The sequence below is a fragment of the Chiloscyllium plagiosum genome, unplaced genomic scaffold (genome assembly GCF_037043375.1).
Source record: "Chiloscyllium plagiosum isolate Xiang-an unplaced genomic scaffold, Cpla_swu_hap1 HiC_scaffold_44, whole genome shotgun sequence".
Lineage (NCBI taxonomy): Eukaryota > Metazoa > Chordata > Chondrichthyes > Orectolobiformes > Hemiscylliidae > Chiloscyllium > Chiloscyllium plagiosum.
In genome coordinates this window covers 3452045-3464662 of record NW_028270182.1, presented here as the reverse complement: position 1 = coordinate 3464662, position 12618 = coordinate 3452045, and the positions used below count along the sequence as shown (strand labels likewise).

Here is a 12618-nt window from a genome sequence, read left to right as displayed (position 1 = left end):
TCCACCTCCTCCCCCTCCACCTCCTCCCCCTCCACCTCCTCCCCCTCCACCTCCTCCCCCTCCACCTCCTCCCCCTCCACCTCCTCCCCCTCCACCGCCTCCCCCTCCACCTCCTCCCCCTCCACCGCCTCCCCCTCCACCTCCACCTCCTCCACCTCCACCTCCTCCCTCACCCCCCTCCACCTCCTCCCTCACCCCCCTCCACCTCCTCCCTCACCCCCCTCCACCACCTCCCCCTTGTTTTAATAATTACTTTAAATATGTACCTTCAAGTTCCTATTGCTCCTTATAGAAGAAATGCATTCTTCCCATGTGATATATTTGGATTTCCAGAAGGCATTTGATAAGACTTGTTCGATAAAGAGAGATTGAGCACTTCAGGCCTATACTCCCTGGATTTTAGAAGAATGAGAGGAAATCTAATTGAGGTGCAGGTCATTCTCCTATCGTGTGCATTTTATCAATGTGATTTGGCTGGAAAGCGATTGGTGAATTGGGGATGGACTTTTTAAAAACATGAACTCCCATTGACTAATATGCGATCCATCCCCAGTTGCCTTAAGTCCACTCTTGGTGTTTATTGCAGGTCAAGCAAAAGAGGTTGGATGACGGGGCAAATTTTTTCTGACCTTATTGTTGATGTTTTTGAGGACGTTTTTAGAAAATATTTGGATTTCAAGATTCTCCTCATTCCGGACATTGCACCAAGTTATCCTCCCACCATCTGTGAGCTTTCTGAAAACACTAAAAAGTGCTATTTATACTTTTGAACACAACCTCTTTCAGTCGACCCATGGACCAGGGTACAATAGCAGCTTTTAAAGCTTATTATTTAAGGCACACATTCGGGAAGCTAATGGTAGCTACAGAGGGGAATAATGGGCCTGGGGTGATGTCAGTAAGGACTGCTTGCGTGCAGTTTGTCAGAAGCTCCTCCCAGATTTTCTTCATGCTTTTAAAGGTGTTGAATGATCAGAGGAGCTTCCAGCAATCAAAGAACATCATTCGCTTTTTCAAAGCAAGTTGGATTGAAAGAAGTGGAGACTGGTCTATAACAACGTGTTGCTGTGGAGGAAACTGAAGCTCAAGGTGAAGATGACAATGTCCAGGATGCAGCAGCAGGAGAACTTTACACTTCTCTTTTGTCTTCTCTCCTGAGGGAAGTTGAGAAGGAGATGCAGATCTTAGAAGACAGTGACTACAATGCAGAATGCAGCAGGATAGGCATTCATGGCATAACGTCTTATCTGGCACCCTATCAATAGCTTCTTCATGAAAGAACAGGTTTTTTAAAATAAAGAAACAACTTTATTTCTTAAAGTATAACAGAGAATGATTAACTAACAACTATTTACAACTCCTTCCTCTAACCTTTCTTTTACTTTCTCCTTCTACAATACTAGTCTGATGAAACTCCCGATTAAGATTTACAAAACAAAACTTTTTATATCAAAACCAGGCAGCTTTTGGTACTTCTTTGTATTCCTGACTTCTTTTCTTCTTCTTGGGGATTCTGCTTCACAGGTTATTGATCGGTAAATGTACCTTTAAGAGAGCTATTTTTCAGGTAGTCTCTACATACTGATTTGGTAGTTCTCCTCCCAACTGTTAGATTTTCCTTGGTCTTATACCCCCAAAGCATCAGATTGTGTCATTAGTTTTTAAGATTGTCAATATACTAAACTCAAACTTGATTGGAATTTGGTATTTTCGGGGTCTAATTTAAACCGATTGGCCGAATTCGAATTTGTTTTTCTCATAAAAATTCAACCAGTGCTATCTGTTCTGAACAAAATGTTACTTTGTAAAGTCTCCAGCTCTTGGTGTGCTTGCCAAGTCCTTCACTCTCTTAAAGGTACAATACACTTCTACACCTTCATAACACTAGACTGTTCCAATAAGACGCTTATTAAAATTACATTAACTTAATCTCAAAATCACACAGTCTCTGTCATCTGTGTCTTCACTCTTCTGTCTGCTGATCTCCCTGATCTCATCTTCTTTCTTTTCATTGCAAATAGGCTTTACATGGCCTCACCTTCCTCCAGATACACCACATCATCATCCACCATTTCTGCCACCTGTACGAACAGACCCCACCACGTGAGATATATTTCCTTCCCCACCCCTATCAGCATTTCGGAGAGACCATTCCCTCCGTGATTCCCTTGTTAGATCCATGCCCCCCACCAAACCACCCTCCCCTCCCGGGACCTTCCCCTGCCATTGCAGAAGTGCAAAACCTGTACCCACACCTCCCCACTCACCTCTGTGCAAGGCCGCAAAGGATCCTTCCACATCCAACAGAAATTTATCTGTACTTCCACACACATTACTACTGCAGCCGCCAAACCCGATGTGGTCTCCTCTGCACTGGGGAGACAGGATGCCAACTTGCAGATCATTTCAGAGAATATCTGTGGTACACCCGCAGTAACCAACCCCATTGCCCTGTTGCCGAACACTTTAATTCCCATCCCACTTCACCAAGGACATGCAGGCCCTGAGCCACTTCCATCGCCAAACCCTAACCAACCGACACCTGGATGAAGAATGCCTCATCTTTCACCTTGGGACCCTCCAATCCCATGGCATCAATGTGGATTTCATCAGTTTCCCCATTTCCCCTCCCCCACCTTATTTCTGATCCAACCTTCCAGCTCAGCACTGCCCTCATGACCTATCTTATCTGTCCACCTTCCTTCCCAACTATCTGCTCCACCCTCCTCTCCAACCTGTCACCATCACCCCCACCTCCATCTACCTATCACATTCAAAGCGACCTTCCCCCCCACCCCCTCCCCTCTGTTTTATCTCTCAGCCCCTCAGCCCACAATCCTCATTCTTGATGAAGGGCTTATGCCTGAATCGTCGATTCTTCTGCTCCTTCTCATGCTTCTTGACAGGGTGTGTTTTTCCAGCACCAGCTCTTAGACTCTGATCTCCAGCATCTGGATTCCTCACTTTCCCCTCAGCTTTACATGAAAAAGGTACCTTTTATAGAGAGGGTTTTTTCTGATATCTTTTAGAGCATCATGTTCGATAGGCATTTAGCTTTCCGGCAGTTCCTGTCTCTACAGTGGTTGCTCTCCCTTTGGCACTTGCTCTCACTTTGGCAGTTGTTGTCCCCTAATTTTCACAATATCGGACTTATATGTCCTCCCATGACAATTAAATTCTTATAATTTGATTGGTTTCCAGGTGTCAAAGCAATAAAATTCAACTTTCACTGGCTTCTGGTATCCTGGGCATAATTTAAACTAATTGGTTAAATTCAAATTGTTGTCAAGACAACAACCAAAACTCAGGTATCCATTTCACAGCCTAATTTGCCTATTTTCAATTTTCCAGTACACTCTGGGTCTGCCATCCAGTTGTATACACAGGTGCTTGCAATCTCTCCGTTCAGCTTCAGCTTTTATTGGTAGAGAGATTAGGTTTCGGAGCCACGAGGTCATGTTGCAGCTGTACGAAATTCTGGTGCAGCCACACTTGGAGTATTGAGTACAGTTCTGGTCACCGCACTATAGGAAGGATGTGGAAGCTTTGGAAAGGGTTCAGGGGAGATTTACTAAGATGTTGCCTGGTATGGAGGGAAGGTCTTACAAGGAAAGGTTGAGAGACTTAAGGCTATTTTTGTTAGAGAGAAGAAGGTTGAGAGGCGACATAATTGAGACATATAAGATAATCAGAGGATTAGATAGGGTGGATAGTGAGAGCCTTTTTCCTTGGATGGTGATGGCTAGCATGAGGGGACATAGCTTTACATTGAAGGTTGGAAGATATAGGACCGATGTCAGAGGTAGTTTCTTTACTCAGTAGTAGGTGCATGGAATGCACTGCCTGCAACAGTAGGAGACTCACCAACTTTAAGGGCATTTGAATGGTCATTGGATAGGCATATGGATGAGAATGGAATAGTGTAGGACAGATAGGCTTCAAATTGGCTTCACAGGTTGGCACAACATCAAGGGCTAATGGGCCTGTACTGCGCTGTAATGTTCTATGTTTAGATTAGATTACTTTACAGTGTGGAAACAGGCCCTTCGGCCCAACAAGTCCACACTGACCCGCCGAAGCGCAACCCACCCATAACCCTACATTTACCCCTTACCTAACACTACGGACAATTTAGCATGGCCCATTCACCTGACCTGCACATCTTTGGACTGTGAGAGGAAACCGGAGCACCCGGAGGAAATCCACGCAGACACGGGGAGAACGTGCAAACTCCACACAGTCAGTCGCCTGAGGCGGGAATTGAACCCGGGTCTCTGGCGCTGTGAGGCAGCAGTGCTAACCACTGTGCCACCGTGCCGCCCACATGTTCAATGTTTGAGAATAGCATTCACACTCTCTTAAAGGTACAATACATGCCTTCAACCTCATAACAAATGCAAGTTTCTGCAATTGTGGCAACTGGCAGTTTGCATAGGTATTTACTCCTTGGTCAGGGAACAAAAAAAATGAAAAATTAACACTATTTCAGAAGCTAGTCTGAGGGACTGGAGGGACAAGGTGTTTTTACAGGTTCCTCCCTGGCTCTTTAATCTGAGGGCAATTCTGGGAGTTGTAGTCCCAACGCCTTCTTCAATTACAATAACAGGGAGCATTCAGCTCCTCCAACAGGTGGATAGCACTGGCCTCCTTGCAAAGGAATAGCAGAATGGCCTGAGGTTGATGAAACACCGAGAAGGACAGCTTTTCTACTGACATTCAGAAGTTTTGGTCCTTTGCAGAAACTACAAGTCCCAGCATGTGTGGTGAAGGCCACACAGGCGCAGTTGGGCTAATCAGAATCCACTCTAATCCTTGGCTGCTAATGGGTTTGACTGAGGATCAAGAGAAGGAAAAAAAACGTTTTCTGGGCACCTGCAATCTCCAAACGAGGTAACATGGCAGCAAATTAATAAATGCAACCCGTTAGTACTTTTCCTAGATTGTACTTTGCTGTGTTTTGTTCACATAAATGTTGAGTGAACTCCCTAACCAGTTATACTTTCCCAACTTTCTCCCAGCTAAGATTCTCCTGGAGTGCTATGTTGCGTTTGTTTTCACTGTTGATGTAAATATCTTGTGATTTTCTATTTGGCTACTGTGTTATTGATAGATTTGTGAAATTCCAGTGTCTCTCTAGAACTCTGTCTCCTAATCTCCCCCACCCCCCTCTTTAGAAAGGGACCGTGAGTTTAAGGTTTTCTTCCTTCCTGCACGCTTGCCTTTGTATGTTATATTGCAGTTTGCATTTGTATAGTACACTTATTGCTGCAACTGTGTTCCCAGTGGCTAAGCAAGACTGTTATCCAGCAAAGTTTGGCCCTTGGCCACAAAGGGAGATGTTTGGGACAGGTGACCTAAAGCTTGAACAACCATTTGTCCAGGAGCCTCTTATTTGGAGGGAGAGAATTTCAAAGGGTAGGGTCTCCAGGCAGCTGATGGCACAGATGCCAATGGTGGAGCGATAGGAATCAGGGGATGCTGAAGAGCTTGGAGTTGGAGGAGAACAGGGACCTCGGAATATTAGATAGGAACATGAATAGGGTCAATTTGGAGGGAAATGGGTAAGGAGCAGGCAGGTGGGGCTAGTTTAGTTTGGGATTATGTTCAGCATGGACTGGTTGGACCGCAGGGTCTGTTTCTGCGCTCTACGACCATATCGCTGGAGGAAGTTACAGAGACAGGGAGGTGGTGAGGCATAGAAAGATTTGCCATGTTGAACTGTGTAATTGCTATGACTCAGAAGGAGGCCATACAGCCCATCATATTTGCATTGGCTCTTCTGAGGAGTGATTTGCTTATTGCCATTCTCCTCGCTTGTCCCTGTAACTGTGCACATTCTTCCTTTTCAAGTAGCAGTCTAATTTCATCTTAAGCGCCTCAATTGAACCTACCTCCACCATGCTGTCAGGCAGTGTATTCATGCACCAACCACTCGCTGTGAGAAAAGTTGGTTCCAGTGACTACACTTGCACAGCACTGCTTTAGCTGACATCTTCTTTAAATGCAAACCAATACTTTCTTGGTATCTGTGTCTCTGCCCTACTATCTCCTTCCCAGAGACGAGGTGCTCACCAGTTGTAGCAATTGCCTTAGTCATCTTGACAAGGCCAATTGAGATCCTGAGTGATGATCTGTGGCAGTTGGAGATTTTGGGGGGGGGAGAGAGGGGGCATGTGTTTGTTGCTCCAGCCAAGCTGACTTGCTGGTGGTGTTTTGTCTATCCAGATACCCACAGAAAGCTACAGCTGATGGAGGAGCATCAGCCGAAACCGGATCCAGCTCAGGATAATCGCTTCAAGACAAGAACCCAGAAACTCCTCAGCATCTTCCACAGTGACCTCTTTCAGGCTCTCCTTGGTATGCTATTGTACAGAGCTAGGCTTGCTGCTGACCAAAGGAGGGAGCTGGGAATCGAGCAGGAAAACTGGGATCACCATCAAACACTCTCAGGATTGGGGCAGCACGGGTTTGGATACAGAGTAAAACTTCCTCTAATCTGATCCCCCTCATCAAACACTCCCAGGACAGGGACAGCATGGGATGAGATATAGAATAAAACTCCCTTTACACTGCCTCCTGTCAAAAAACCCCCAGGACAGGGATAGAATGGGGTTGGATGCAGAGTAAAGCTCTTGCTATATTGTCCTCCCATCAAACACTCCCAGGATAGGGACAACACTGGGTTAAATACAGAGTAAAGCTCCCTCGACTGTCCCCATCAAACAATCCCAGGACATGTCCATCATGGGGTTAGATACAGAGTAAAGCTCCATCTACATTGTCCTCATCAAATACTCCCAGGACAGGGCAGCATGGGATTAGATACAGAGTAAAGCTCTCTCTACGCTGTCCCCCGCCATTAAACACTCCCAGGACAGGGGCAACACAAGGTTAGATACAGAGCAAAGCTCTCTCTACACTGTTAAATGACAGGTAGAGCCTGGGGTCAGTAGTAGAATATGTTTGCTGTGATGCTTATTCCTTGTGATTTCAATTTCAGTTTAAACCAACATCTGTCCACACATCATCGACACTGTCCTCCTGTCTGCAAACTTCCAATCCTCACAAAGGGGGAATGGGGGTATTTGTTGTGGGCTCCCAGCCATTGGAAATTGGATTGGGAATGCCTTGAATCTTGTCACAGGGATCTATCAGGGATGATGCCCAGAGAAAGGATCTCAATCCAGCAGCTGGGGCAGGGGCTCCACTGAGTGTGTCAGCACCCACTACATATGGGACATGTCTCCTGTTATTTATTGGGTCTGACATTTAAACACACTTTTAAATATTAAGGGAAGACATCAGGAGGGATTAAAGGGACAGGTTTGACGTCAGCTAAGGAGCTTACTGGATGTTGTCAAACCTGGAAGTTAATAAGTGTTAATTGGTCATGATAGAATAGCTTCCAAACGCAGACATAAATAACAAGGAGTTCGTTTTGTTTACCTCTGAGCTAATCCTGATGTCCAAGTGGCTAGGCGATGGTCGAATGGTATGATCGCTTTGGTATTCGTGCAGAGAGCCAGATAATGATCTGGGAATCTGGGTTCAAGCCTGGCTACAGCAGATGGAGGGAAATTGAATTCAATAAGGATCTGGAATTAGGAGTCCAATGATGACCATGAGTCCGTTGTCAGAAAAACTCTCAGCTTCACTAATGTCCTTTCGGGAAGGAAACTGCCATCCTTACCTGGTCTGGCCTACACTTGACTCCAGACCCATAGCCAATGTGGTTGACTCTTAACTACCTTCTGGGCAATAAATGCTGGCCTCACCAGTGATGCTTTCATTCATGAAGATTAAAAAAAAGTCCTTTTGTGCCTTGGCAAACTCCTCTGCCGAAGGACGAGCTGTTCTCCTGCAAGTGCAGGCACTTTGTAAGGTGACGAAGGGGCTGGTCACCAACATTGAAAACAGTGGATCAGGGAAAATAACCCAACAACTTGGCATGCCGATTACAGAGAGAGAACTTCGCTCACCACAAAATGGGCTTTGAGACACCAAAAACAAAAGAAAAGTTGCACTGATACAGAGGCAAGATATAGCAGATGGTGGAAAACTGAAATTTAAAACAACCAGAAAACGTACTGGGTCTGGCAACACTTGTGGAGAGAGAAGCAGAGTTAGTGTTTCGTGTCCAGGATGACTCTTCTTAAAAACATGTATGCATTTACATAGCATTTTAAATTCATAAAACTCTGGGGCTGGGATTTTGAGGAGGAGAAACCAAGGTGTGGCATCACAGTACGCTGCTGTGAGTATGAGAGTATTTACAGGGAGTTCCATCAAACACTCCCAGGGACAGGGACAGCACGGGATGAGATACAGAGTAAAGCTCCCTCTATATTGTTCCTCCATCAAACGCTCCCAGGACGGGGACAGCACGGAGTTAGATACAGAGTAAAGCTCCCTCTACATTGTTCCTCCATCAAACGCTCCCAGGATGGGGATAGCACGGGGTTCGGTACAGAGTAAAGCTCCCTCTACATTGTTCCTCCATCAAACGCTCCCAGGATGGGGACAGCATGGGGTTAGATACAGAGTAAAGCTCACTCTACACTGTTCCTCCATCAAACACTCCCAGGGACAGGGACAGCACGGAGTTAGATACAGAGTAAAGCTCCCTCTATATTGTTCCTCCATCAAACGCTCCCAGGACGGGGACAGCACGGGGTTAGATTCAGAGTAAAGCTCACTCTACACTGTTCCTCCATCAAACGCTCCCAGGACGGGGATAGCACGGAGTTAGATACAGAGTAAAGCTCACTCTACAATGTTCCTCCATCAAACGCTCCCAGGACGGGGACAGCACGGATCAGACAGAATAAAGTGGACAGTAAAGTGGACCCATCCTTCTTGTACAGATCCCATCTTCCCCAGAAGGTATCCCAGTGATCTAAATATCTGAAGCCTTCCCTCCTACACCAGCCCTGCAGCAACATGTTCAGCTGCACGCGCTCTCTGATCCTAGCCTCATATGGCCCCGATAGCAATACTGAGATTACTGTTCTGCTCGTCCTGCCTTATAGCTTCCAACCTAACTCCTTATATTCTCTTTTCAGCTCCTCCTTTCTTTCCCTACCTATGTCATTGGTACCGTGCTCTCCCTCTCCTTTAAGAATCCTGTAGCCTCAATCAGAGACATCCCTGACCCTGGCACCCGGGAAGCAACATACCATCCAGGAGTCTCGCTCGCGACTACAGAATCTCCTGTCTGTTCCTCTCATGATTGAATCTCCTATCACTGTTGCTGTCCTACGCTTCCCTCTTCCCTTCTGAGCCACAGAGCCAGGCTCAGTGCCAGAAACCTGACCGCTGTGGCTTTCCCCTGGTAGGTCATCCTCCCCCAACAGTATCCAAAACTGTATACTTATCATTGAGGGGAATGGCCGCAGGGGGCCCCTGCACTGCCTGTCTATTCCCTTTCCCTCTCCTGACAGTCACCCAGCTACCTTTATTGTGTAACTTCGGTGTGACTACCTCCCTATAACTGTTCTCCATCACCCCCTCAGCCTCCCGAATGATCCAAAGTTCATCCAGCTCCAGTTCCCTAACACGGTCTGTCAGCAGCTGGAGTAAGGTGCATTTCTCACAGGAGAAGTCAGCAGGGACCACCAGTGGTGACCCTTAGCTCCCACATCCTGCAGGAAGAGCATGCAACTGTCCTAGCCAAGCTGGGGTTTATTTCACTGGAGTGTCAGAGGCTGAGGGGTGACCTTATAGAGGTTTATAAAATCATGAGGGGCAGGGATAGGGTAAATAGACAAAGTATTTTCCCTGAGGTGGGGAATCCAGAACTCGAGGGCATAGGTTTAGGGTGAGAGGGGAAACATATAAAAGGGACTCAGGTGGCAACTTTTTTCACACAGAGGGTGGTACATGTATGGAATGAGCTGCCAGAGGAAGTGGTGGAGGCTGGTACAGTTACAGCTTTTAAAAGGCATCTGGATGGGGACATGAATAGGAAGGGTTTAGAGGGATATGGGCCAAGTGCTGGCAAATGGGACTAGATTAGATTAGGATATTGGGTCAGCATGGACGAGTTGGACCGAAGGACTGTTTCCATGCTGTACATCTCTATGACTCTCTGACAGGGACCAGAGTGCCAGCTGATTCCAGACCCACATGGGATCCAATGAACAGCCGTGCTGTACTGAGGACTATTAAAGTTGCGTTCTGTTTTATGGGATATTTAGTGTTGCTGGCAAGGCCAGTTTTCATTACCTGTCTAATTTCCTGTGATCTGATCAGCTTGTTTGGGTCAGTTCAGAGGGCAGTTACAAATCAACCCTATTGCTGTGGGCCTGGAGTCAAATGTAGTCCAGCCCTGATAATGATGGCATGTTTCCCTCCTAAAAGGACATTAGTGAACCAGAATTGGAATGATTCCATCATTGACTACCTTCCATTTTAGTTTCCCTTTTGTAGCCAGAAGTGTTGTCATGTTCAACTGAGCAACCTTCCCAACATTAAAATCACCACAACGTTTTTAAATCTATTAACTACCACCAGTAATCATTCATGTAGCCAATTAAATATTTAGAAGCCAAGCCGATTGTGTACAATGCAAACCATTAGCTTCCTTTTCATCAATTGAATTTTAAATTCCCCCAGCTGCCTCCGATTACTGGGCTGGTTTCATTATGATGTGGTCCTGGTTTGGAGGATCCATGACAATATCCATCTGGTCCGGCACACGATCCATTTTTCCCAGAGGGCTGGTCTGCCGAGCGCCTTCCTGTCACTTGATTAGGAGAAGGCATTCGATAGGGTCAATCACAAGTATCTGCTCTGGATTCTGTGGACATTCAGGTTCAGGACGCAGTTCATCGTCCGGATCCGACCTTTGTACACCGCCGCAGAGTGTCTGGTTAAAGTTAACGGGTCCCTGACGGTGCCCTTTCACTTTGGGAGAGGGTTACGTCAAGGCTGCCCCCTGTCCATCAGCTGTATTCTCTGTGCGTGGAGCCTTTCCAGTGTCTCCTGTGGAGGAAGTTGTCGGGGCTGGTTCTGCACGGTGCGGACACTGGAACAGTTCTGTTGGCTTACGCCGACGATGTGCTCCTTATGTTCACTGACCTGGAGAGGACGCACAAGTGCCAGGTGGTGTACTCGGTGGCATCTTCCGCCAGGATCAACTGGGTCAAATATTCTGGACTCCTGATCGGCCTGTGGTGGGTGGACTCTCTGCTGGAGGAACTACAGAGGTTCAGCTGGAGGACTACCCATCTCTTCTACCTGGGGGTCTACCTCAGCCTGGCTGAGGAACCCCCGCTGGTGAACTGGCAGGAGCTCGAGGCCAAAGTCTCGGCTGTCCTAGGCTGCTGGGCAGGACTGCTCCGAGTGCTATCTTACAGGAGTCGGTCATAAACCAGCTGTGGCTGCCATGCTGTGATACCGGATTGTCCCTTTGGTCCCTCCTCCTGGTTTTGTCACTGACATCCAGAGAATGTTGGTTGACTTCTTCTGGGACAGGAAGATGCACTGGGTCACGGCACAGGTTCTGAGTCTCCCTCTTGAGGAGGGCAGTCAGTCGTTGGTGAGCCTCAGGCCTTGCAGCACTGCTTTTACCCTGAGCCGCCTCCTAGGTGGTGCATTCTAGTGACGTATTTTTTCCATCCGGTGTGTTACCTCAACTACGACACGCAGCTCCTGTTTATTGACCGCGAAGGTTTGCAGGTCACCCTCAGGATGCTGCCTGACTTTTATCAGGACCTGATCACTGTCTGGGGCATGGTCGAATTGCACCGGGACTACCATCCGGCAGGAGTAGTGGCTATCGTCAGAGAGCCATTGCTCAGGAATCCATGTCCCCATATTTGCAGGTTTGAGTGGCTGTTGGATGGGAGGCCCATGGCTGCGAGGGTCACCAGGGTCGAGGGGGGCGTGCTGGGTGGTAGGAGTGTGGAATGGATGCTGCTGCAGGAATTGGCCAGCAGGGCAGCGGTAGACATCATGACCACTGTTATCCAACACCTTAAAACAGCAGCATGCAGACTCAACGTCGTGAAGGTGTGCAGTGGAATCCTGAGTGGGCGTATCCCTGTCCAGATGGAATCTCACATTAGTCCCAGATCCTGTACCACCCAGGGAGACTGTGCCCCACAACCTGAGTCGCCTCTGGAATATGTGTTGCGTGCCTTTCAGGGAGACAAAACGGCGGACCCTGTACACTCTACTGCTGTACACCATCTACCTCGACTCTTAAGTACAATGCCGAACACCCCTTGGCATGCTTATTTACCGTCAGGCAGTGGGGATCCCCATTGCAAGGCTCTCTATGACAGCGTTCTCCATCTTTCCCTCAGAACCTGGGGTGGGGGATGCTGCACACATGAACTGCAGATTGCGGTGGCTCACAGACTCCCAGCCTAACTGTTGGTTTTGCAGTGTCTGGAGTCCGTGGAGCTTGTATACCTTGGGTTTGGGTGTTGCATCTCCTGTTTGGCTATTTGAAAAATTTCCTGTTATATTTCTGCACTTCAGCCCCACGCTCCTGATCTTTGTTGATGAGGGGTGCGGGTAGATTGGAGGATCTCCTGGTGGGCCTCTTTCTGGGCCTGGTCAGGCTGATTATAAACAGGCCCAGTCAGTGGGCCATGGAGGGGATCATTTCTG

The 12618-nt window shown here is 47.5% G+C and overlaps 1 protein-coding gene across 1 annotated transcript in view; it reads left to right on the top strand.

Moving 5' to 3' along the window:
• Window positions 1-4816: 4816 nt before the first annotated feature.
• Window positions 4817-12618, top strand: part of LOC122548040 (disks large homolog 1-like) — a 501907-nt gene continuing 494105 nt past the window's right edge. The window contains exons 1-2 of the mRNA XM_087982835.1: window positions 4817-4890; window positions 6226-6357. Of these exons, the coding sequence (XP_087838961.1) occupies window positions 6249-6357 (109 nt within the window). The 5' untranslated portion in view covers window positions 4817-4890; window positions 6226-6248. The remainder of the gene's footprint in view (window positions 4891-6225; window positions 6358-12618) is intronic.